Raw genomic sequence first — 27,332 nt, 5'->3', positions numbered from 1 at the left:
GCAGGCTGTGTGAGACTGTTTTAATAAGACAAATCATAAACAAGACAAAAAAAAACAACAACAAAAAAACAACTGGCAATATGTGTCACTAATTAAGAGTGAGTTAAGTGAATGGATGATTTGTTTGTACCTTAGGTGTATGTTAGTCCCATTTTAGCTACTTTTTGTGACCCATACAATAAATTAATCATCAGACTGTTAATCTGTAAATGACCATGAAAAGTAACGTGCCTACTGCAGATTATGAAAGCAGACGTATTTGATGTCAAGGCATACAGAAACCTTTAACCACTTTGCACATAACCACTAAATGAAAGCCATCTAAAGAGACTAACTTTCTTTTACTGTACAGTGATTACATGAGTAGTACTAACCTTTTATTGACTATGAAACACAGCAACAAAACAAATGTTCTAATTAACTTTAGAAAGCCTTATAGAAGGCATAAATAAGGGCTGCGTGGTAAAAATGTCTGCTGCCCTGCTGCTCTTGTTGAATGCTGGACACTGCTTGCGTAAGTAGGGTTCTTTAAAAAAAATGACTCTATTTGCATGACAAAGACAGGCTTCAGGGTGCTAAAGAGTGAGGGGTGGGGGGGTCTGAAGGGAGGCAAAAGAGACTGAGACTGCTGGACAGACACACTGGGATTGCTGGCTCTCTCACAGTCAGGAGACCAGAAACTGCTGGATATGCTGAATGTTGTGGCTGAAGTACTGGATGACGAGTCTGGACTGGATTTGGGTTCCATTGTTCTGCACATGAAGAATTTATTCCCAGCTTATTCCGAAAGCATTTCTGCTGCTTTGGAGGAAAATGTGAATTCTACAGCTGACTTGAGAGCAACAATGAATCAGGACACACACTGAAAACTACCTGTGGATGACTGGCACACTATAATTGCCATACAATACTTAAAGTAGCATCTTAGCTGCTATTGGCTCAAACAGCTCTAATCAATACGGTGTTGTAGTTACTTGGTGACCTGACAGAGATACAGACCTATTTCTAAAGAGAAGCAAATCTGGATCCAGTGGAAACTATTAATTTCTAAGTAAGCTGAGTGGTTATTTCAGCTGGAGACTACACTGGCTTAGAGATGACTGGAGCTCTGCACACTGGACTGATACTCTTGTTATTTGTGGTAACAACCTTCTCATTCTAAACAACATACTGTAACAAGAGCCATACGAACTGTCTGTAACTTCTTTAAATGTGCATTAGGTTACACAGATATTCTGGACCACTGATGATGTTTGTTCTCAAAAACACATATCTATTTTTAAAGTGCAGATAAACTCAAATTTTTGGATGCTGCTTATACAGTATTAAACATACAAGCAAGTGTTGCTCAACAGTTGTTAAAGTAACACAGTAAATCAGACTTTTTCTCTTGTAGGTGGTATGTGAGAGTGAGCCAACACATGCTGAGCCTGACAGAGTGGGGGACTCACATGGTGAGATACTGCAGAAAACCTTTTAGTGCCCATATAGTGGCTAGTAGTTTCAATTCCTAGTACTTCACTGTTCACAAAATTCATCCAAAAATCATTACACAAACACACACACATGCATATATCTATAGTTACTCTATATAGCTATCTATATACATTATATACAGTATAGATAGATAGATAGATTTTTATTCATAATGCTTTGTGTTTTCTGCGTCTGACTCCCCAGGACAATACAGACTGGTCCATTTAACATCCAACCGGGCCTTCCAGCTGGTCAATAACTCAGTTTCCTATTCCAGGGCTGACAGCTTCTGCAGAGGCCAGTTCAGCTCCCTCGCCACCCTGGACCAGTCAGATGACCGAGACGGAGCCTTGGAGCTGCTTCAGCACAGTGGACTTCGTTCACCTATCTGGGTCAGGGACCCAAGCAAAGCAGCCTCAAAGTCTGTGGCCCTCACCAAGAAGTGTGAGTGAAAACAGTGAACCTAATGAAGATTGTAAAGAACTACAAAACTAAAATGTATAATTTAACGTTTGTTCTTGTGCTTTTATTTAGATAAACAGTTCTCAGCTCTAAACTTCCCAAAGGAAACCCATGAAGGCTTTGCTCGTGTCAACATATCCTTCCCTACCCTGTCGTCTGTTAGTGTGTGTGTTCGAGTTCAGTGGCACCCAGAGTGGAATGAAGTGTCCACCATCTTCTCCTATGCTGCACCTGTCTTCACCAATGAGTTCCAGCTACGAGGCCAAATGGATGTGCAGAGACGTGTCCTTCTGGCGCTCATCATCCGTGGGAAGCACCTGCCATATAAGGCCTCGTTTCCCAATGATGGAGCGTGGCATCACATCTGTGTCACATGGCGCCGCAGCAGTGGCCACTGGGCTATTTATGTAGATGGGGACAAAAAGGACATGGGCTTAGATACAGACACTTCCAAGGATATTCATGGAGATGGAATACTCATTCTGGGTCAGGACCAAGACTCCTTTGGAGGGAATTTTACCGAGCCTTTTTGTGGAAATATCACTGACCTGAATGTTTGGAATATGTCTCTGGAGGCAAGGCACATCAGTGCCCTCACTGCATGTTCACCCATGACCCAGGAAATGATTTTCAGTTGGAACTTAAACCAGCTTAGCAGCCACCCAGTGGTCAAAGAGATGCGGGCTGTTCTGGTTTGCCCAGGTAGGATCATGTTCTATATATTTTGAGTCTCATTTCAGGACCTGTCGCTTTCAAGTTATTTCATTATGGGATCATCTAAAAAAAAGGCTCCACCAGATGCATCTAATAAACACAGTCTTCCTGTGTTTGATGTTGATATAACTGCTGTGTCCATATGGTTGGTGGCAGGATAATCTGAAGAGGTGAATCATCTGAATACTAAGTAAAGTCCATGGTTAGTCTTTAGTCCTCTGCAGGCCACATTTTGCCCTACATTTCTACTGGTTGTAATAAGCTTTTGCTCAGCGTAGCTATGGCTGGAATTTGGGAACACACTAACAATGCTGCAGTCAAGTCTAAAGGGCCAAGAAGGATGAGTTGTTAGGTGACCAGCAGCTTGTAAACCAGTGGTGATGGTGGCGTTTTCTTGTCTTGAGCTTGAACACTCGCATTACAAACTAGGGGTGTGGAATATGAAAGAAGTGGGAATTTAAGAATTTGTCTCATGTAAGTACCTTATCTTTGTGAAGGTTAATTTATTGCAACTTTGAATGAGGCTCATGCTGTCTGAATGTCTTACTTATCCAAAATATGAAGACATATATTTAAATTCCACCACAACGTCCAACTTGAAGAAGAGTAAGTTTACCAAAGCTATCTGTTTCAACGAGCTAGTTGTGAGTTTGTGTGAGTTTTGTTCATGTCAAAGTGGGCAGTAAAAACTATTAGAAAGTGCTCTGTAGCAAATACTTTCTTAATATTTAAGAAAAACAAAATTTTACTGTGGCCTCACAGACCTGGGTTTACAATGAAAAGCCTCCTCGTCATACATCAGTCATTCATCATATATACTGTACAGTACATGCTGTATTTTTTTCACATTGACCACCCGTTCTACATATTAATATGGAAATGTGTGTATTCTATACCTGTTTTCTTCATATTTTATTATGCTTGTATTCTCCTTACATGTCCATATTTTAGCATTGATTTTCATTCATACAATTCTCTGTGGGGCAGCTTCCACTCCTTTCTTATTTACTCCTACTTGTTGTGTTCCAACACACATCCTCATGCCTGATGCCATATCAGTAAGAACAACATTATTTATTCACAAGTTGCTCTACGCTGCCTGTGTCCTAGTGTCATAGTTATTTAGAAGAATTTCTGCCTAAAGAGGCCTGTGCACCTAGACAGTGAGATAGTGAACAGCCAGAGACAGAGACACTTCTAGAAAGACACTGTGATGACTGAGCAGGATATGAATGGTGACAAAAGTGAGACAGTGAAGCAGAGGGAGGGAGGGCAGCATGGATAGAGGGGATTCCCTAAGCTCCCATACTGTGGGGGAAGACTAAGGAAAAACACTTCACTGAACAAGTTTCATCCCCTTCTAAACAATCAATGCAGTCAGTTTTTTTTTTTACAATAATGTCTTTTTATGAAATATATGATTCCTGAATTTGCTGTTGACTGTCAATGCTCCTTGATCTTCCTGAATGTCATGGTTCTGTTGAATCAAATCTAATATTGTACATATATTTACCACTATTCTAATTTTTACAAGTGAAGACCTTTAAACATACTCATGCTGAGTCTTGTCTTGTGTGTCCCTTTGTGTATGACTGTGATCATATGAACGTGTGGGCAGTAGTGCACCAGCGGACGGAGCAGCAGGGCTGCAGGTCACTACAGAGCTGGTCAGATCAGCCCCTGGTGGTCAACCTGACAGACTGCGCTGATCGACTGCCGTTCATCTGCAGGAGCAGCAGAGGTGAGACTCATACTCATAGATTGTGATCTACTAGGGTAATACGTTATGATGTAGAAAGTATTTGAATTATTTAGACAAAACCAAACATGTTTATATTACATCTCTCTTCTTTAATAGCCACTTATATAATAACTGATTTAATAACACGTCTTGACGAAAGACAATGGGCTATGCATATAATTCAAGGGCAATGTCATTACATCTTCCACCCTGACATCATGTTGTTTTTGGTGCAGAGCGTTACCTCAAGATAAAGCAGATGAGTGAGTCTCAAAGCTCTCAGCCTACTGCCTTTATGGACCAGCTGATGAAGCTTTCCAACAAGACCCAGGTACAGCAGACAACTCGTATATATATTTATTAGGGCTTCCCCTCCTAGTGCTTCTTTAGATTTCACAAATTTAAACTCTCCATCTTGCGAGGCTTTTGCTGTCAGATGATTTCCTGTAAACCACGCCTAACACTTGAGCCCAGTCCAAGTCACATTCTCAGTTTAGCCAGAGAAAATGCTATATTTCATTGTTTTCATAGTGTACAATTACAGTACATTTAATTTTGAAACTTTGTTTACCTCTTAAAGGATAAGACTGGTGATTTGCTCTGTTTTTGTTTATTTTCCACAAATCACATCCAGAGACTAAAATGAACACTGTAGTGTCTGTGAATCCAGAACCTACTTCAGTTTATTTATCTGTGCCATAGAGCTCCACTGCTGTCCAAAAACTGTTAAAGACACAGCAATGAGCCACACCACTGCATTGGGTGACATGCATCTTCCAAACAAATATGTGGGCTACTTATTTAAAAAAAAAAAAGACTAAGAACAGCCATCACTTTTACTCTTTCTGAAGTAAGAAAGAACCAGCTGTGCACGTGTACAGAAAATCACCAACATTATCCTTTACAGTAAAATAATTGTGGTAGTCTGTTCAAAGTAACAGCTCACCAGCACTACTGATGACAAATATGTAGTTGAATAAATTAAATGAGATCCATAATAAAAGAGCTGGAGCACTCTGGTTGGCTTTCCATGGAGTCCTGTGAAACACTCTATTACATTCCAGTAACCGTCATGTTTGTTAAAAAATAAATACAAATGAAGAGGAGGATTATGTTGAACCCAGTGTCTGTCTCTGCTCCCAGTCAGTGCTGGGGCAGCAACCATCAGAGCTGAGCAGCCTGGCACAGGTGTCCACCCTGCTAGACGTCTCTGTCCAGGCCTTGGAGGACACCCAGCAAGATGGACTGCAGCCAACAGACATGGTGTCCCTCATCCAGCTGCTATCGCTGGCTGCTGACATCCCCACACTGCTGCTTTCTGATCCCAAAAACCACAGCCAGGACAGCATCCAGGAGTTCAGCCAGGACTTCATTAGTGTGGCTGACAACATCATCGGTGAAGACAATGCCCTCAAGTGGCAGGCCATCAAAGAGGTTGTATATATATTGTACTTTCTAACTTTTCCTGTAGCACTGGTACATGTGGGGCTCCTCTGTGCATAAAGAGTTTGCAAATCTGCGCAGTTTGTGCTCATGGTATCTACATCTGGTGTGGCATGTCATAGATGAGCAAAGGAAATCATCTAGGCCACTTCTGGAAGACACTAATGGAATATCAAGATGTTTTAAATATAGGTCTCCTAAAGGCATACAGCGCGATGTATTGTTCAGCCTTGACAGCGTCATTGCATTAAATGGTTTTCTAGTTCAAATTTAGTTTAAAGAAGAGACTTTGGACAAAAAAATTAAATAAAGGACTAGATTTTGAAATTGTCAAGGTAATCGTGCAAGTCATCCCTGTCTTCTCATGTTCTCTCTTGCAATACATCTGGGAAAGAATCTTTGTGTTCCCGACCTATGCCTGGCAATCCTCTGCAAAAATGTTCAGACATCCAGAAGAGTCAATCCATCATGTGGATGGTGGCTATAAACTTTCCACCTTCCCAAGAAAAAAAAACTTTTTGTGATTTGAAAGATGTAGCATATTGTAGGTAACTGAAATCTAATACACAGATTTTTGGTGGTTGAATATGAATAAGAAGAGAATCCATAAAATTTGAACATTGTGTTTATTATTGTCAAAAAATGAAAGGTTTTCCGAAGTTTAGTCCACATTCACTGCTGTTGTGGTGACCATGAGAAAATCTTTGAAAACTGTACCATGTTGTACCATGCCTTATCATGTAGATAGTTCCATCTGCTCAGCGGTGGCTGGCACATAGATGGATAGATACAGTAGACAGATAGATAGATACAGTAGATAGATAGATAGATAGATACCGTAGATAGATAGATGATATTTCAGCTCTACACCACTAGAGGGCAGCATGTTTCTACTGATACTGTTATAAGAGATCATCTACAGTGGAATGATGTAGTAACCACAAAAGTATTAGAACAGAGTTGACAAACATCATACCTGCCTCCATATGTGCTGATCAAAACAGCTCAATGATCCAATCATCAATTTTAACATTTTGTATTTCTGAACAAAAACAGGATTCAAAAACTGTACTTCTCTCTATATTCTATTATCAAGTCCTTTTCTGTCACTGCTGCCTCGGCACTATTGATGAGTGTCGAGTGTATGAATCTGTGTGGAGGTTGCCTTGTGAGTGTTGTGTTTCACTCAACGGTTGCCTCCTTTCCCGCCCCCCCAGGCCTCTCAGTGCTCCAAGGCCACCTCAGCCCAGACCCAATGAATGAGCAGCACTTTGACAGACTGTGGCTGTACTCATCCACACACCTCCCTCATTCTGCTCCGAGCTCTGTCTCCAAGGCTCAGCACTTAGATGGGCATACAGAATTCAGAATTCAGAATGAGGGGTTTCAATACAGACAATGGCAAAATCCACTATTTACAATGCAGTATACTACTGTAGGCCTATCTATTGAACTGTGTATACCCTTTTCAGGCAAAGATTCTAGCCAACAGTTAACTGTGCTGAAAACATTCTCGTTGTGTGCCATATGAATGGTCAGTTTGAAAGGTAGCTTTGACAACTGTGCTGAGCCAACTGGATGAGTGTTGCTGCTGCTGAGATGCCAGTGCATCTGTATGTTTTAGGTGGTGAACGGCCCCATGGATGTGGTCAAGAGTATTGACCAGATGGTGACCAGCCTGAGCCCTCGCTTGATGGCAGAGACCGATTACCTGACTATTCACAGCCCCAATATCAGTAAGTCTCAGACACAAAGAGATCATATTTACCAATAATCAAACAGTGTTTCTACAAGTTCCTCCGTAGATGAAATAATCAGCTGCCAGACAAAAACTGCTATAGACCTAAAGTGTGCATTTTTAGTTCTGATGAGCTCAAGCTTAAAACTCGTGTCCTAAGAAATGTCCATCGAACGGAAAGCCACTTCACTTGACAGCCCTCTATACAGTAACTCTAACAGACCTGTGTGTCCATCCGGTGCATCCTGGGATATTGTAGTGTTTTGTTGAACACAGTCTCACTTTGGTTAAGGTGAGCAGACTAATATCAAGATTTGTCTCTGGGCAAAAGGCTTGAACATTTTTTTCCTTCTTTCCTAAAAAATTGTGATTGGGGTCACCCATGAACAATTTCTGCCAGTGTTATAACAGTTTTGGTTGTTTCACCTGAGAGATTTTTGTCTGTGTGCCTTTATCACTGGTTTGTAGAGGGTGGGGCACCGTGAGATAATGATACTTTTATGCGACAGTCTATTTTGAATAATATTTAAATCAGAAACTGTTGTTGCCATCACTGCCAATTGAATCTGATCAAGCCACACCCACACAGTCCTGGAATAGCTGATTGGCTGATGTTTTTGACTATTAAACTTTATTAAATTATAACTAATCATGTTTCCATACAGACTTTAACTTTGACAGTTAGAAATGGTCATTAATATTTCAGGCTATAGAGACATACTTAAATAAACAAATCTCCATTTTTAAAATAAAAATGTGTTTTAATTCAACTTGGGTTTTACTTTTGTTGCTCCACTGGTTCTTTGGTCCATGAAAATGTGTTCCCCCAGGTAGCTGTAGGAGATTTCTAACTGTGGTAACTTTTCTAAAATAGATCCAATGGGACAAGAAACATGAGCAGTCATATCATGTGACAGGTTGTGAACAAACCCACAGATTAATCACATTTAATTGAGGAAGAGAAAATAAAATTAATGCCAGTACAATTATTACCTTAACTGTTTGTTGTAAACATCCATCACAGTTTACAGCCTGAATATCTGGTTTGAACCAGTGTGTGAACTGTAACACGTCTTTCAGGGGAGCTCACTTTTTTCCACTTTTAGCTTTATTTATCATTATTCCTATTGATAAAAATACAAACAATAAGAATAGAAAAACTGGTTAAAAGTAATTCCTGTGTGAATATGTGCGCCTCCTGAGTGAATATTCCAGAGTCTCATGGTTCATTCATTAATTACCTGTTTTATTTTCTGTTTTACAAAAGTGAGAAGGGAAGCCAAGTCCCTTGCATGTGCCACAGATTGTGACACTTAAAACAAAACTGAAGCTGCCTCATTTTCTTTTTGTCATAGCATTACCCTGTGATCTGTAGCCTAAATGAAAACTGATGATTCACATGCAGAATGAGTGGGAATGTTTCTTCTTCTTCTTCTGTTTTGTTTTAAGGCAATTGACAAGATCAAGAAAGTCTGTTTTCCAGATCTTTGCATTAAAGACAGCTTTATTGTGCCACCATGCTTCAATAATGATGGCAATCATTACTGGCATTCATGCCAGTAATATTAAAACTAATTAGTGATAAATCATGCTTATGCATGAATCATATATTCGTAATAGCCTAATTATGCATCTGATCCATAGTGATAAATTACAGAAAAAAAGAAATTCATGTCAATATTTTAGACTGAGCCCCCCAAAATTTCACAAATCATGTTTCCAGGGAAGCTGATGTCTTATTAAAGGGAGCTGAGGTCCCCTTTGCTTCCTTGTAGTTCGTCCCATGGTCTGACCTACTGTTGGCAGGTGCATAGATGAGAATGGGCCATTTTTCTGTGCAGTGAGGGACTAGCAGCACCATTTCATAATAAACAGAATGTTAATCTGTCAAAAAATTGTCTGACTTGGTTGTTGTTCTGTTGGACCTTTTTTCTTTTTTCTTTTTGTTTTTTGTTTTTGAAAAACAGGGTTACAATAAACCTTAAACTAAGCCTGTCTAATCCAACAGTCCTGCAATTAGTCCTTCCTCATGAAGGTCATAATGTTGGAAGTTTGTGCTTCTCCTGAACTGGGTTATGTTATGCTGACAGGTGTTTCTATTGTTTTGCCCACCCCTTTAGTATCAGTGAGGCTAAGCTAAATAACAGTAACAGCTCTCTATTTGATGCACTACAGTTCAACAGGAGAACAAACTCCAGCCTCCTAAATGAAACAGTTAAAAAAAAAAACTGAGCATTATCACCTTCACAAAGGAGAATAGATACAGGACTGTTGGATCACACTGACATAGTCAGAGCTTGGTGCACCGTACCTTATAAACTGCCACCTGAGCATTTTACTTGTTAATCAAACCGAAATCATCGTTCTCCTAGCACAGTGTGAGAGTGCATTTGTAAGGCTACAGTAAGGCCACAGCCTACTCTCAAAATGTTATTGATTCAAAAAAAGAAAATACTATATCAACAGTGTTTAACACTACACACTAATACAGTACATCTACAGCTCTAAAAAATTTGCTTTGACATCACATTTTGTGATGAACTATATAATTTTCATTAGGAAAATGAAACAAGTAGGCTGTTATCTGATTTTGTTTGGCCTATATTTATAAATGGATTTTGGTAAATTAAAGTTGGCCTACTACATGCATCCATTTTCAGGTTTGTGTTTATGTCAGAGGGCAGGACTGAATAACCCTGATCTGCACAGTGTTGCAGCTTATTAGCTACGCCTGCATAATGTAAGCTTTTGTTGACCCTCTCTCAAATAACTTTGGCTTCATATCTGTGTTAATGTTTTAGCCCATAGTTGGTTTTGGTGTTGCACTGGAGTGACTTAAAGGGCAGAGCATTATGTTGTATTATAACCAATGCCCTTAATATAAAGTGAGTAGGGCAGAAGCTGTAGAAACTTTAAAAATAATGAAATGCACCATACTGTTTAACTTACCTCTTGCATTATGAATATTCAAAGAACTTCTAAATGTTCAGTTTTCTCCTTATTAAGATGTTCAATCGTGCTTCTTCATTGTACAGAGGAATTTAGAAAAATCTTAAACAGATTCCTGAGACTAAATTAAATATAAATAAAAAAATTAAAAAAAATCTGACTTTGTACAATCCAGCAGAAGAATGCATATATTCTTTAATCATTATGTGTTTTATTGATGAGGATATGCAATACTAATAATTGTACATTTGCTTTTGTTGTCCTGCGGTTTGAAGAACTGGAAGTGCAGCAGCAGAGGCTACAGGAAGAATCCAGAGGATCAAGCTTCTGTGGGCCTGGCACAGAGAAAAATGCCAACCTAGACTGTATCTCAGTCCCTCATCATAAGATACAGGAGCTCCATAAGAACGGTGAGAAAATGCTGCAGCAATCATCTTCCTCCACTAGGACATATAGCAGAGAAAACGCATTGTATTCACCTCAGTGCTGGAAGTGAGTGTAATGGACAATGAGCTAACAGACTTGGTAGACAAATACATGCATTCACTTTCTTACACTGTCAAGGTCTTGCGATAAAGGGCAAATGGGTTTTACAATAGCTGTTAACATTGAGCAATAAGCAACCCTAAATGAATGATATGTCTTTCAGTGTTGTTTTTTCTAGCTGTCCAGTGCAAGCTAAAGAAAGCTTTATCTAGCTGTTGTGTTGAATGTGCAGGCTTCTGTAAGCTCACGTTGGTCAGCACATGGTACGGCTCTCTGCGGCCTCTTTTCAATCTGGAGGAGAACATCAGCATGGTTCCTACAGTCACTGACGGCAGCGAGAGGTAGTGTACAAGCACATGTGGAGCTGGAAATGGATGCTTTTTGTTTTCTTTTCAGGTCAGAGTATAGCATGTTTTTATACCAGATGTTGCAGTACATTAAGCAAATGACTTGTGGGCTCAAGGGAACTGAATAAATATACTTTTGACCCTATATTTCTGTTGTTGTCCAGAAATAAACAGTATGTCACAGGGCTCCACTGACATTCTGAGAGTTTAATCCACCTTCTTACTTCATGTCATACCAGACAAAGCACAGGTGTAACTAACAAAATTAGTTGTGACACTAACAAAGTAACATAAATGCCATGGCGCTATACATGACTTTATTAGCTGCACCTGTGTTTGACAAGTCAGTATGTCTGCTCATAGTTCTTTCCAACAGTAATGCCAACATTACTTCATAGCTTATGGTAAATTGATGGTTTGTATTATTGAAGATATGAGCAAGATACTATTTGGTCAGTAAAGGTCAGTGGTATCTTTGCCTAATAATTGTAAGGAAAATAACACTTATATGAAATTGAAAAGAAATCAACTGTCAGCTAATACAAGGTAAAATTCCCAGGTATTTGGGAACCGTCTTGGGCTCCTCTGTCATATCCACCACTGTGCTGGGAGATGGCCAGCCGGTTAGCATGGCAGTTCGCTTCCAGCTCCAGCACAGAATACAGGTTAGAAAAAATCTCTAAAATTGCACTCTTGGAAGTTCTATTGTCATCTTCACCATTTCCTTCTTAATTACATATCATTCCTACAGAATCCCACTGGTGTTGTGTATGATCCAGTGTGTGCCTTCTGGGATTTTGATCTCACGTAAGTACCCTTGAAAATTATGAAGAAGCATTGGCAATTTGGAGGTCTCAGACTGTATGGCATGTAATACCACAGTTATCTTACCTGTTTCAAATTTTAAAAATGTCATAAATGCTGCAAAATGTTTAGATAGGAAAATATGTTCATTCTTGTCATTCTTACAGTATGTGTATGTAGATGTGTAAGTATGTGTTTGTGTCTAACTAGTCCAGAGGCTGGTGGGTGGTGGAATACCAAAGGCTGTGAGGTAGTGTCCAAACAACATGGATACACTGTTTGCTACTGCAACCACACCACCAATTTTGCATTGCTGCTGCAGGTTTATGAAGTCCAGGTAACATTCCTTTCTCTTGTTGTCCCTGTGTATTTGTGTATGCTTTTATCTACAGGATGTGCTGCTATTTACAGCTCATGCTCTGTGTATGTGTGTGTGTCTGTCAGAGGAGCCCGGAGAACGAAAAAGCTCTGCAGGTGCTGACGTTCATCGGCTGTGGAGTGTCTCTGTGTGGCCTCCTCTTCACCTTCATCCTCTTCATCGCTGTGGGGTGAGACACAGAAGTCACAGAGTGCACTCTGTAAAGCGTTGAGGGTGAAAAGCATTTCATAAAGCTCTGCCAGTTTCACATCAGTAAATGAAAAAAAAACAGAACATTGTGCTTTATAGATATGTGAAATATTTTTGAAAAATCCAGAGAAATCCTGTCAGATCTTCACTCATATATTTAATGCTGTATTTGTTTGCATGCATGGATGTATGGGTTGGTGCATGTATGGTGCAGTGTCCCTAAGTCAGATCGAACCACCGTCCATAAGAACCTGATTGTTGCTCTGGGTGTCGCTGAGCTGCTGCTGATGTGCAGTAACTGGGCAACAGCCAGTGAGGTGAGACGCCACACATGACACGTTTGTGAATCTGTAGCATGTCAGGTCAAATACTTACAAAATAGCTAAAAGCAAAAATTCTTTCTACATTAATACTTCACAAAATACAAAATGTGCTTGTAGACAGTCACATTTGTTTGACGACAGGAGCCCTAATATACCATGGTCTAATGTAGTCACAAGACATGGCTGGAGGATTATTATACAACACATACATCCACTGTTCATGCATTAGCAGGTTGCCTACTGTATATAAAATGGCAACTTTGAAAGCAACAGGTTCTGAGGCGAATCATGTTATTAACATCATTTCTTATGTTGAGAACAGTTACCATTTCACTTCTTAAGTTGAAAATAGACATATGATTTATTGTTAATCTCTCAGGCAGCATGCTTCATGGTGACTGCACTACTCCACCTCTTCTTCATGGCCTCCTTCTCCTGGATGCTGGTGGAAGGCCTGCTGCTCTGGAGCAAAGTTGTGTCTGTAAACATCAGTGAGGGCCGCAGGATGAAACTTTATTACATCATTGGCTGGGGTAAGCTCTCATCTCTCTTGAGTGGCATGTCAAGTTGGACTATGATTTATGACCTGGTTACACAAACCTTTGTCTTGGATTTATAAACACTGTCCACTGACCTTATCCAGCAGCAGAAAGTGGGGGGAAATGCTTGGTTCTAAACTTAGAAGTGTAGTACTATAATTCTATAGTGAAGACATTATTGTGAAGCCAAGATTTTTATTTTCACTTGTAATTTTTACATTACAGCTGTTTTATTCAGGCACCTCTTATCTAACCTTGTGTCATTATCACAATATGTTAAATAATGTTGATATAAGCTAGTAAAGCACAGGTAGGGATTTTAAAAAAGGCACATTTTGCATCTGTGCCATGCTTTCACATTTTTAGCATCCTGCATAAAACCTTTTTTCACACCAGGTGCTAATCCTGATTAAAACTGACCAAGCTAAATTGTAATTTCAGCACATTTGATTTGTTGTTTCATGATAATGAGATAATTAATTCAGAATCATTATCATGATATATCAAAATAATTAAGTTGCAGTCTCAAGAAAACAAGGGTGATGAGTAAAACAGTAACGACACCCCCAGATTCTACTAGAAATCTCTTTCCCAGAATATTTAAAGGAGGAGAGGGCGACAAAATGGTGGTAAGCACGGTGACCGTGTAGCTATGAACTGAGAGTCAGGGAAGAGGAGACTGACTGGCCACCACTCACTGCAGCATGGACTATGCCAGTGCTAACCAGCTATGAGGAGCTACTGTCAACTAATCTATTCTCTATGGAGCTTCGACAGTCACTAGAAGTACATTTATGTCCAATTGAGAGATTCACTGCTGCTAACATGTGTTGTAGCTCAGCCAGCAGCATGACAGTGAGAAGTTCTCAGGCATGTGTGTCTGTGGGGGAGTGTCAGTGCATAGCCATAGCCCTGCTGTTTAGTAAATGTTACTGTTTGCCAGCCCTAGATATTTTATTAAGATCTGAATACAGCACAGTTCTCAGTGGGTCTGTGTATTGTGTTTACTGTATTGTGTAACAGCTGCTATCACATGTGCGGGGATCAGTGTTCAAAGAAGACCATGGAGTTTTGCCTATTACATCACTGTTAGGAGAGGCCAAAGGATTTGACTGAACCCAAATTTCAAAAACAGACAGTGGCTAGCTACATTTAAGTAGAAAAGCCAGTTTTACACACAATGAGTTTTGGTGAAAAAAAAAAAATCACCTGTATACCAATAAACTCAATGTGATCTCAGCTTTCATTTTTTAAGTCAAACATTTATGCTTTTCTTCCTGTTGATTCAGCATATTAAATAATTATTAAAATGTATTTATTAGCTAAAATATGGAGAGCAAAATTCTACTGCATCTGAATTTGGTGGGGTTGATGTTTTGTGACTGGACTGTATGGCTGACTTATGCAGCATAACAAATGTAATACTGTATAATACCCAAATATTATTTGTTTGTTTTTACATCAAACGCTTACAATTTTTGCCTGTTTGTTTTCTATTTATTTATTTGTATTTAGATAAAAGCCGTCCCTGGTAGGCTAGTGGTTAAGGCGCAGCACTCTCGCCGCTGCACCCTGGGTTTGAATCGGGGTTGTGTCAGGAAGGGCATCTGGCATAAAACACATGTCAACATGTGAGTCATCAGTGTGACAATTCGCTGTGGCGACCCCTAAACAGGAAAAGCCGAAAGTAACTTTCATTTGTATTTAGATAAAAACATAAAATACATGTTCTTACTTATCAGTTTAAAGCCTCTTGAATCCACACTACTAGTTCTGCAGTTATCTATCTTTGCCCCAGTCGCTCTGCTTTCTTCTAACCCACAGCCATTCACTGGAACTGGCTGCAGTGTCAGCCATGCTTTAGACTTGGTCCTGTCATACGCACTTCAGTTAACAGGGACAAAACCTCTACAGCCAACCTCCACTGGATGGACCTTAGCTTTCCAACCACACTCCTCTGCTGCCACTTTTGTATATCTAAGCTTTTTCCCCTCAGGCCCTTTTAACTTCATCCCACCATGGTACTGTCAGCTCCACAACACAGAGGCTGCTCTGCTTCTGACCACAGCATAAGACCTGGTCATAGTGAGAGCTGTCTCCTGAGGGACTATGAACTGCTTTCCTAAATCTGCTCTCATTTATCATCCCTCCATGCTTTTAGCTGCCCTTTATCATGCCTGTTCAAATAAAGTTGCTTGCTTTTTTACTTTTTCACCCCTGTGAACAAACATAAACCCATCTTGTGTCCTTTTGCATCCAGTGACTTTGCGTCTGTGTGTCTGAGTGGCTGCTGCTAGACACTTCAGCAACTGGTTATGTCTCTAGGTGTGTCATTCTTGAGACAGGCATGCTGTTTACCGTTAGAGTGTACCACAGTGAAGCTATATCTGAACACATAAGACACATTAGGTCCTCCTCATTTAATAAAATTTTGGGGAGATGGAAGTACACCATAAGTTGCTAGCATGAATCTTAATCTCTCAAACTAGTTTTTGTTTTGTTTCATATTGTTTTTTTTCCCTACGCTTTCCTACTTAGTCTGGCATCCCTTTGTGTTCTTGAGTAACATCAAGTAGCATCTTAACTACAGGCTAGACTTCTGTAAAACATGTTTTTAGACTTGTTTGTTCATGCTAATTATTGCTGAGCTATTCAAATTGTTCTAATGATGATTTAATATTGTTAACTTATATCAGCACTTACAGTAAACAAACATAATGTCTTGTAATGTTAAGCTATTCTGCAACTTTACCTTTTTTTACTATCTGCAGCTGCTACTGTTCATGTTCACAAATCCACCTGTGAGTGTATGTTATGTCACATAACGAGCTGAAAACAGTGTGGATAAGCAGCACAAACATTAACATTCAGATGTTCCTCTCAGCTCTTCAAGCGTATGTGCTGAACAGTCTTCTTCAGACTAAACAGACCCAGAGAACAGAACAGACAACAGTGCACACTGTGGCAGTCACTGTTCCATAAAACATGCTCCTTTTTCTTTTATTGAACTGTTTTTCAGGACTACCTGTTCTGATAGTTGGTGTAACATTGGCTGTATCGGTGGGCGAGTACAAGGCAGATGATCACTGCTGGCTCAACGTGAAGACTGACACAATCTGGGCATTTGTGGGACCTGTTGTGTTTATCTTGGCGGTAATGTAATGTAATCTGTGTGTGTAGGAGAGGGTGAGATCACCTGCCCGCTGTACCTCCACACATTTGTTTGCAACTTTTTTATGGGTAATGCAGTCATGTTTACTATCCATGTTAGCATTTTCAAGGACATTTTGCCTTTATACAGACTTTAAACTCTTTATTAAGTAACATAAAATCTTTCAAATTAGCTGATTTTTAAAAGACAAGGCAACATAAGGCCAATAATAATTGCAGTTTGATAAAGATCAATGGTAAATTTATGCTGTGGCAGGTGGAACTCTGTGTTAAAACGTCCAATGAACTATTTGACAGTTTGACCTAAACGTCTACTTGACCACTATGATTACTGAGCAACGTGTTGATGTGCGAGTCCTCTTTGTGTTCGCATCCGCACCTGCACTTGCACAAGCACTGACTGATTTCCTTTTGAACCTACTCCAATGATCTGCAATTAGTGGTGGTGTGATGGTAGCATGCCAAGAAACCGTCGACTACAAGCAGATAAAAAGAAGACTGCTGGCTATCCAAGCATGGATATAAACAAGTTTCAACACATATTAAAAAAATGTTTTATGATAAAGGAAATGCTTTTAACCTTTTTGCTATACTTCAAAGATACGGTACACACTGTGGATGTTAGTAGAAATGTTTAAGGTGAGCATTAGTGAGTTTATTCACAAAACAATTCACAGAGACAAATTAGATGAGTAACAATACTAGAATTATCCCAAAGATCCTTCAAATCAAACAACACTGTAGGAAGCTTCAAAATGAGGCCTGAGCGTCTGCATTTCCCCTCTATACAGTATATCCTCTATATGCTGTTTTTCTATCTCAGATAGCCCAGGAGCCATTATAGATGAAACACCGTACATGGCTGAAAGCTATTTACTGTGATGTGATTTCCTACACCCTGAGCAAGAGGGTAACGGTTCCCCCCTCTACATGTGAGCTTGAGGCCAAGTGGATGTGTGGCAGTATGTCTTGTGTTTGCTGAAGGCCATGTTGATGCTGTTGTCCTCTACCTGCAGGTCAACGCAGTTGTTCTATGTCGGGTTGTCATGGTGACTGTTTCCAGCGCTCATCGTCGAGCTAAGATGCTCAGTCCAAGCTCAGCATCAAAGATGCAGACCTTTGACCTCACCTGGTGAGATGCAATGGCTTGTCTCCCTCCCTATGTCATTGTCTCTCTCTCTCTCTCTCTCTCTCTCTCTCTCTCTCTCTCTCTCTCTCTCCCCTCCTGCTTTTGGTGCATTATCTTTCATGAGTGTTTTTTCTCTTTCTCTCTTGTACCCACGCTCTCTCTCACATTCTCTCCCTCTCGCATACTTACCCTGTTTCCTGTTTGGTCGAGCCAGCAGCAGTGTAGTCAATAGAGACAGTGTGACAGATTGGGAGTTTAGGTTCAGGAGTCTGCTGTGGGAGGTGTAAGGTTTTATCAGTTCAGCACCTGGTCCCAACACAATGTGTATCTGTACATGTAAAGTATGTGAGTGTCTGTGTGTGTGTGTGTGTGTGTGTGTGTGTGTGTGTGTGTGTGTGTGTGTGTGTGTGTGCAGAACATCTCAGAATCTGTATTTACTTAAACTACGTTCTGATACTGAATAAGCATGTTCAGTTTAGACACTTTACAGCGTGATCTGTTTTAATAATATGACATTTTCCACCAACAGTGAAGTTAAAACTTCTAACTTGTCAGTGTCTGTCATTCACTGGGCCAGCCTGATTGCTGTGCACTGTTTACACATGCACATCTTTCACCTTTCTTATAGCGCCTTGCTGAAAACACACTTCTGACTGGCCAAGGAACCTACTTTTAGTTCTGTTATTTCACAGTAATACACAGTTGTTTTACCACATAACATGAGAAATACCTTTTGCTACTTTTTTTTACTTTTGCTATTTCTAGACACGTTAAAGGATAAAGATAGCCATGTTTTTAAATGTGCTATTATAAACAAATTCTGTGAAAAGATTCAACCCCATCAATGCTTCTGTCTGTCTGTCTGTGACTCTCAGCCTCAAACCCATTCATTCTTATTGAAGTTATACATTTTAAAAAATTTGTCAAACCTATATATAACTACACCTTTAGAAAAGGTTCAGTAATTTCTAGACACCATAGTTTTTAGCAGACAAAAGTAGTTAATTTGTTGCAGACCATTTTCAGTAGTGGATCAATCCATATTTGGTGATCTAGTCAAGTCTAATTGTGTTAATTCTGTATAGCCCAATATCACAAATCACATTTGCCAAATATTCTAGTGAGCATTTGTGACAGCAGCACAGTGTAGGTGTGCAGCAGTCAGAATAAACTACAGTATGTGTGTTTGTAGTAATGAAGGAAACAGCAAAACCGTGTAGCTCACTGTTGTGCTGGTGCTCTATAGCACAAAGGACTAAGATACAGTATATCACGTCCTGGACACGGCACCTTTTAGTGGGATCAATTCATGGCTGCTTTGGTCTTTTCAGACAATTTGTTGACAGTAAGGAAATGATGCAATGTCACCAGTATTATCTTTTAGATAGTACCAGATTGATGTTAAGTGACCTATCTGTTTTGTTATTACAAAATGTTCCATTACTATTACAGCCACTCTGCTTTAACTTTACATATGTATGATATGACTGTGAGCCTGCGACTGAAATTTACCTTTTATTGTGTCAGGTCTGTTAATGTTGCTATGCTTACAGGATGATAGTATAAATATTTCTAATAATTCTACTATACTACACTTAAAGTATGTATGCAAGTTTGCACACCAACAAATACTACCAGTGGTGCTGGCAATAAATGATTTCTGAAACCCCCTTCATCTGCATTGTATTTGGGTGGAGGCGAAAATCTCAAGACAGATATTTTTTGAAGCCTGGATAAATGAAACCACTAGAGTGACAACTGTAACTAAAGTAACAAATTAGGTTTGTTTTTACAGTAGGTAAACTCTCCTTTAGTGTATTAAATAACTTTTTGTGTGGATAACATATTCACACTGATGATACATGTCCAGCATAACATCATTTAAATCTTTTTTATATTGTATTGATACAGAATGTGAGGATTATACATAAATGGACTATGAAACATCTACTGTATGTGCACTGTGTATTTGGGACATTCTGGTGTCAGTTATTATGTGCTTTTTCAGAGGTTAATACACAGGTCAGAACACTAGAATTAGTAAGCATTACTAATGTATCTAATGGCTGAGGGGAAACTAGGACCTCTTTTCATATTCAGATAAAAGTCCTTCAGCTCAGCATAGCAGTAGCTCTTCTCAGTTCGGTTTTTTCATTTTGCCCATTTGTCTTAGCCTGATTAAATTGCCACAGCGCCATTCCCCCTCTTGATCTGTCTCTTCATTCCCTCACAAACAGACTGAAAGTAGATGTCTGTGCCAGCTTGAGTGTTATGTGAATTCAGGAGATTACAGGGAAAACGACTTTCAAAAATAAAAAGAAAGAGAGGGAAGTGAGTGCTGTCTTTGTCCTTGCAGACACAGTGCAGCCTGAAAACTCAATCTCTCTACCCAGGTGCAGCAGTGTGACAACAATAGTGGTTTGAACAAAGGCAACCTTTTCTGCCATGCCCCATGAAATGGTTATTGGCCGTACAGTGTAAGCACCAGTATCACTGAAAGGATGATTGCAAAGGAACAGGAGTACAACTGTGGTAGGCGGTAAAGTCTATAGCTGTGCAGAGTTGTGTGATGAGAATTCAAGGAGGAACTATTCGTGAAGAAAATGTCATCAAAATACCTTGAAAACTCCACTTTGCTGGGTCCTTCTGTCTGTCTATACTCATGTATAGTACTCAGGAGACAAATGGTGCCACAACACTGTGTGAAGTTGTTTTTCTGTTTGTCATTCTCATGCATCTATATTTGAGAGTATGTGAATGTAATTAACACACATTCTGTATGTGCATTTTGGTTTGCTCATTGCGCATTCTGTGTATTTGCAGGGCTGTGACCCGTCCAGTTCTCATTCTGCTGCCGGTGCTGGGTCTGACCTGGCTGTGTGGAGTGCTGGTCCATCTGTCTGTGATAGTGGCCTATGTATTCATTGCTTTTAATGCCTTCCAGGTAAGTAAAGACGTCTCAATTTTTTCCATTCAAATCAACATTTTTTTTATCATATGAATAATGGTTTAATGGTTAGGGGTTACTCTCCTAAGCTGCTTAACAGCCGCATGTGAGGCTCCCACAAAACTGCTGGATCACATTTATAAGCTGTCAACATGGTGCATGAGTGAAAGTTTCACCATGGTTGTTCACTTGTATTTTTTGATCATAAACTTGTGTAGTAACTAGCAAACCTCTGTCCAAAAAGTAAAATGGTTGTTAAAGTAGCTATTATTGATATTTTGATACTAATAATATAACAAATGACAATGTGAAAACATTGTAAAACTGTCAACAGAGTCACTTGTAGTGATGACTATACAGAGAATTATCACCAGAATCTGCAGCTCTCCTTTACTGAGATTTTTAGCGAGTTTCACCTCATTGTTTAGCTTCGAGGCTGCAGCTTTACTGCTGTGTAAATTCAAAGACATACAATGAAAGCAGCACATATGCTGTACCTATTTTAACTGGAGGTTTTTTGCAAACAAAAAATGAAATAGTTTATAGTTTTCAAATAGTTTGGAAGATGTACAAAAACATTTGACATATTGGAGCATTTCTGATGCTCCAAGGCTTTTAAAGGTAACGAAGCATTTTGTTACATTAAATTTTATTTATTCCTATATTTACACAGGTAATGTCATTGTTATCAAGATCTCAGTGATCATCAAGACAGACCTATGCACAAAAATAAGCATGTTAAGCATGGACAAGAAGATGTTTACTTGCACAAAATACAGTAATCCTACATTAAAGAGCCCATGACATGCTTTTTCCTTGTTTTCCTACTTATCTACAATGTTACAATGGTGAATTATCAGCTTAGACGTGACTGAAAGTTAAAAAAAATGAGTAGCACATACAGTATGTTCTAGTACCGCTTTGCAGAAGTTGTCAGGTCCGCTCGGCGCGACCTGCCTCTCTTTCTTTTTCCCTCTCCTGCTCTCCCTTTTTGCGGGATCAACGCCTCAGCTGTGTCGCATCGGGTAATTAGTGACTTGTGGGTCGGTGCGCACACCTGAGGCGTATTCCGGTGATTTGTTGGCTTCCTTATTTATACCTCTGGCAGACGCCCTGTTGTTGCCAGAGGATTGTGATATGTAATGGACAATACTTACCGTATGTAAGTTAAAAGTTTATGTTTGACCCGCATTTTTAGACGTGTGTAAGATGCTACGCTGACAGTCTCTGTGCGTTTTGGCTTGACCTTATCATGCTAATTATGCGGTTAGCAATACTGAAATACGTGCTTTGTCTTCCACGCTGACAGTCTCTGTGCTGTGGATTGCATTGTTTACGTTGGTTCTTTTTGTTCACCTGTCTGTTCTCATCCTCCTGCTATCCTAGTTCCTGTCGTTAGTTTGTGTGTTTACCGTCCTGGTCTCCTTAGTCATCACTGCCCTTCCCTGGTTGTATGTATTATGGACCCTGTTATGTTGTCACTTTGTTGTTTTTATTCCATTAAACCACCTTTTTTGTACTAGCACCTGGGTCAGCCATCTTGAGTCCAACCCCAGTTCTCCCTCACCCTCCTGGTGAGGGGGACTAAACCATAACAGAAGCAACTCGGTTTATAAAAGTCCTTTTTTTCTAAAAAAAAATTGATAGTTTAAGGATTTCCTCAAATGGTCAAAATCTCCAGGCAGTTGTGCGTTTATGTGAGCTTGCCTGATGTCCACCGGTGCCATTTTAAATTTTTTTGACTGCACGTGGTTTTGTGAATATACAGTATTTTCCCTCCTCCTGCTGCTGCACTGTGACCAGAGGATGTGGAGAAAAATACAGGGTCTGAGGTTACTGCATGTCTGGGAATGTTCCTGTACAGGGACTCGCTGTTTTACCTGATGGTGTCTAACCTACAAGCATCCAGCCTGTGAAGCCCCCACAGTGGTGCATGATCAGCTCATTAATGCTGGATTCCCTCAGAGCACAGTACCTGCTTGTTTTGACTGTTTGAGGCCAGTGTGTCTGCCACATGTGCTGGTTGGTGAGAGGATTCTAATGATCCATGATGTTATTGTCGGTGCCACACTACCTGGGAATGTGGTCGCCTGTAATGCAAGGTATGTGTGGGGGAAGATGCAGTGATCACTGGTAGGATTTACTGTCCTTGGAGCTACTTGAAAGGGAGTGATGTTTCCACTACTCAGTGGGACTTAACGATAAGTTTAACAAAACACACATTGCATGTCTGTTAATGCCTTGTTTCTCTAACATTAGAGAGAATTGTTGTAAGGCTGGAGAAGTTACTATGTCTGCATTATGCCAGTTAAAATATGGGGTTTCTCACTTACCTGCTTTGTTTAGAGTGTTACACATCTCTTTTCATTTGTACATACTGTATATTGTTGTTTACTTATCTATGGAGGAGAAATTCAAGTTAATTAATGCTTTTGCGGTTCATCATGCCGTCCACTTTCATATTCTGGCTTTTCTAGAGCCTTTCCCCTTGAAGGGACAAAATGGTAAATTTCATCTAATAGGTTTCCTTCTGTTAGAAGATTTGTCTGCAGAGTTGACATTTTTTCTTGAAGGAAGCACAAAATAAAACATCAAACCTTTCATCATCTGGGGAGTGTTAGTGTGCTCAGTGCATTTAATTACTTTATATTTTGATATTTATTAAATGTAACTGGAAATTATGACTGACTGTGGGACTATGTAGAGGAGAGAGGTCAAGTAGAAACATTAGCAGACCTGGGAACTGTAAATATCTATAAAAACTTTTAGGGGAAAAGACTTTGGTTTTTATTATTTGATTCAAGATAAAAGTCTTGGACAAGTGAAAGTTTACAGTAATATTTCAAACTGAAGCAGTTCCCCTCAAAATGTCATTATCTCAGCACAATGTCAGTGGCAACATATAAAAGGATATCAGAAGCAAACATAGAACCAATAGACATCTCACATAGTTAATTGTAGAGAATTCATATTATATTATATGAACAAGTTATTAGTACAGTAATTATTCACTTCAGTTTTAAAATGATACATTCAATTATCTAAACTGAATGTTGATATTTCTCCACTTGAATGTCTTCTACTGGATGAGTGGACTTCAGGACTTGTGCAGTTACAGCTGCTGAGAGAAATGACAGCATGGAGACCTGTGGCCTGTGTCACACCTTTGTATTTTCATGTGTGTTTATGTGTGAATACTCTTTAGTGTTGTGTAATGTCTTTATCTACTTATCTAAAGTCGTTGATATATAACTGTGACTGTGTATTCAGGCTCCCCCCTGCGTGTGTGTGTGTGTGTGGGAGACCATAGTGAGCCCTTTGAACGACAGGTCATACTACATCTCCCTCCAGCTCTCCTCCCCTGATAACACAGCACTCACTTCCATTTCCACTTTCCACTTGTTCCATACATTGTCTCTGCTGTTATACTGACTGTCCATCTGTGTATATATATATTGTACATCTCTCCATGTCTTGTTTTACCCCACCCACTCCTCCAGACTCTTCCTCCGGTCTTTAATTAATCAAAATGAGCTAGCCCCTGGTTGACCCCCAAAGAGCTGCTAGTTAATTTAGATTTACTGCCGGTGTCCAGCTGAGGGCAGATAACACTACAGTAGGAGTTCTTCCTCATGTAGGAAGGAGGCTCATTTTCTTCCTAATATCAAACCTTTTTCCCTGGTCTGCTTCAACAGTTTGTAAAAGCAAAATATGATGAAGAGTCTGAGAACCAAGAAGGAGGAAGAGAACAGAGAATGAGGGCTAGTAGGACAAGACACAGCTGAGTAATAACATCCAGCAGAAGTTTCAATTCACTAAACCCTTAGCACAGTTTGGCCATTCCAGCATCTTCCCGGATCTCAGTTTCTGTGTCAACCAGTAGTGGCTGGTGATTATTTACCTTGGTGGGACTACAGGCACTGAGGGCTTCTGCATGCACATGAAGAATGTTGTTTTCTAGTTTGGTGCACTGATCTTTGACTCCAGCTAGAAAATACATATTATATAATATGATACATGATATGTTACTTATTATAATCATCTGTTAAACTGGACCAGTGGAGCTGGCCATGGCTAATATTGTGGTAATACAGAGTTATGTCCCATGAGGCTACTGTAAGTAAACAAAAAGAAAGTCAGAGCTCAAACAAACAGACTGTCTAACACTTTTCTTATTGATATCACACCCCTTTACATCTATGGGAAGAAGGTGGAACTAGGAGGAAGCGGGTGTTGTACTGTATATGACATGTCACGTTAAGACTCATTTTATGGTTTATTTTATACCAAAAGACTTAAGTAGTGGTTAATATTATAACACAAAAAAGCAAAAACTAATGCTTGCTGACTCTAAATTTAAATTTATGATTGGTATGAAGAGTGGATTTATTTCGTCAGCAAAATGTATTTTTCTGTAGATTGTAGCCAAGAGAGCATTTAGAAATAATGACAGTGAAAAGTCCAATGGAGTCAGAGTTAGACCGTGTCCTATATTGTCCTTCAACAGTAGTCCTCATATCTGAATATGATTATGCTTCCTCTGATTATGACCAAACATAATCAGGACACAGTGTCTTCTTGGGCTCCAACTCACTTACATCACTGCCTTAATCACGTAAACATAGCTGATGCACGCTCCTTAACAGCAGACACAGTAGGTCCTGAACCACTGTGATCGCTCACATCTGCAGTGTAAACTGAAGGCACAACAACAGCAAGAACCCATCAGCTTAAACCAGATTTTAGTCCACGTGAGCGCCTGCAAACTTTACTAATTCTGGACAGTTTTCAACTGTTTACAGCTTATGAACTCTGTGTTTGCAGGGCCCATAAATTGTGGAAACAAATCAACAGTGGTCAGTGAGGGTTGAGGGGGTGGGAGGTCAGGAGTAGTGGAGTTGGGAATATCTCTAATTTTCATCTGAATAACACAACAACACAACAACCTGCCTCATATAACTGGACATTTTAGAGCTGCTGCTATTGGTCACTCTGGGTCATTATAATAAAGGCTTGGGTAAACCCCTCCCTTATAATAATAATAATAAGTATATCTTATGGTTATCCTAAGGACATGAATATTAATTTCCTGGGGGGGGGGGGATGAGTAACGTCATTTAAAAGGACCTTTACTGAAACATTGAGAAAGATGTAGAAACTCTGTATCAAACACTATGTCAAACCAGCTGGCCTGGCAAGTAGCTCAGTGTCCAGCTCTCTCTGGAACATTAGCCTTACAGTTGGGCTGCCAGGATGTGGGACCTCAGATGAGGCTTAAAATTTCTGTTTGCCGCCACCGAGTCATATGAATATGGTGACATGAATGTCTGAATGTGTTCCAGTGTGCACACGGGCATGATGGGTAGCCATGTGTTTTGAACTGGCTTCCAAACAAGCCTGAAGTGTGGCACACAGGGCACCAAGCTCCTCCTGATGAATGCTCTGCTTCCAAGCAGCTGTAAACACCAGGGCCCGGTTTTTCAAAAGTAATCCACTAGGATTTTGGATAACGGATTGGATCAAATCTTGAAAATGGGTTTTTCAAAAGAAGAAACGGATTACATAATCGGATTAGATCATGTAATCCAATCTTGGTTTTGATCCGGATCAAACCTTCATTTAGGGTTTTTCAGAACTTTTTTGTAGGATTTGGATCACTTTGATCCAGAAAATCTGGATTAAACTGATCCCATCAGAAGGGTGGATTCAGCGTGGATTCCATGCCCAAAATGTTATGAAAACTTTAAAAATGTATCAAATAATACTACAGTATATTTGGATCATGCAGTATCATACATAGTTACAGGTTGCTTCAGATTTAAAGGAATAAAAGTGTGACAAACCTGAATCCAGCGAGTCCCCGTGACAAGTTATCACAAAGACTAGATTAAGTTTTCCTCATCAATGAACCCAGATCAGAGCCAGAAGTCAAAGGTCAAACCAAACCTGGTGGGTCTCTGTTCCCCTGAACTCTCTTCTCAGGTACCAGTCTGTAAAAATGTCGGACTTCAGTGTCGTTTACACTCACCGTTACTGAGCCTTTTACTCAGCTAATAAATTTAAATACACATGTGAATAGTTTGCGGGCACATTGTGCATCAACATTTCTTCATCATGTAAATATTAGGGCATGGACGCGAATATCCAAGCATTCGAATATTCGATGGTTAGGCGGGTAATGCATTTTTATTTTTAGTATTTGAACATTGGCCGCCAGTGACACAGTGTCGTCAGTAAAACTCAGTGTGGAAATCGTTCAGGAAGCAGCTGCTGATCTGCTGCTCGTCGCTGTTTCTGGTTGGAATGAAGACCTGCGGGGTCAGACCAGCTGTGGCTGACTGACGTCAACTCCGTGACTTATACTGGTGACAGGACAAAATTAATGCGGCTGTTGTCGGGTTTGTGACCCCGCTGCAGCCGGTGGGCACACCAACAAACTTTTCCAATCACTGCTTTTTGAAGTCCAAAACAATTCCAAATCAGAAATAGTGTCTA

General features: G+C 39.9%; 1 protein-coding gene across 2 annotated transcripts in view; it reads left to right on the top strand.

The window, feature by feature from the left end:
- The first annotated feature begins 655 nt into the window (after positions 1-655).
- Positions 656-27,332, top strand: part of adgrd2 (adhesion G protein-coupled receptor D2) — a 65,493-nt gene continuing 38,816 nt past the window's right edge. Inside the window, exons 1-19 of one of the 2 annotated variants that reach the window (XM_020599242.1) lie at positions 656-1,141; positions 1,397-1,454; positions 1,681-1,920; positions 2,011-2,640; positions 4,274-4,393; positions 4,630-4,724; positions 5,537-5,827; positions 7,461-7,572; positions 10,799-10,933; positions 11,242-11,350; positions 11,916-12,021; positions 12,108-12,163; positions 12,371-12,497; positions 12,605-12,708; positions 12,943-13,045; positions 13,431-13,584; positions 16,610-16,743; positions 17,778-17,893; positions 20,714-20,834. In XM_020599242.1, coding sequence (XP_020454898.1) covers positions 1,097-1,141; positions 1,397-1,454; positions 1,681-1,920; positions 2,011-2,640; positions 4,274-4,393; positions 4,630-4,724; positions 5,537-5,827; positions 7,461-7,572; positions 10,799-10,933; positions 11,242-11,350; positions 11,916-12,021; positions 12,108-12,163; positions 12,371-12,497; positions 12,605-12,708; positions 12,943-13,045; positions 13,431-13,584; positions 16,610-16,743; positions 17,778-17,893; positions 20,714-20,834 — 2,856 coding nt within the window. In that variant the 5' untranslated portion in view covers positions 656-1,096. Of the gene's footprint in view, positions 1,142-1,396; positions 1,455-1,680; positions 1,921-2,010; positions 2,641-4,270; positions 4,394-4,629; positions 4,725-5,536; positions 5,828-7,460; positions 7,573-10,798; positions 10,934-11,241; positions 11,351-11,915; positions 12,022-12,107; positions 12,164-12,370; positions 12,498-12,604; positions 12,709-12,942; positions 13,046-13,430; positions 13,585-16,609; positions 16,744-17,777; positions 17,894-20,713; positions 20,835-27,332 lie in introns of both variants that reach the window. The other variant, XM_020599241.1, reaches the window with a different exon arrangement.

Source organism: Monopterus albus, unplaced genomic scaffold, assembly GCF_001952655.1.
Source record: "Monopterus albus unplaced genomic scaffold, M_albus_1.0 scaffold40.1, whole genome shotgun sequence".
Classification (NCBI taxonomy): Eukaryota; Metazoa; Chordata; class Actinopteri; order Synbranchiformes; family Synbranchidae; genus Monopterus; species Monopterus albus.
The sequence above is the reverse complement of the archived record's forward strand: the minus strand, read 5'-3'. Positions and strand labels throughout refer to the sequence as shown.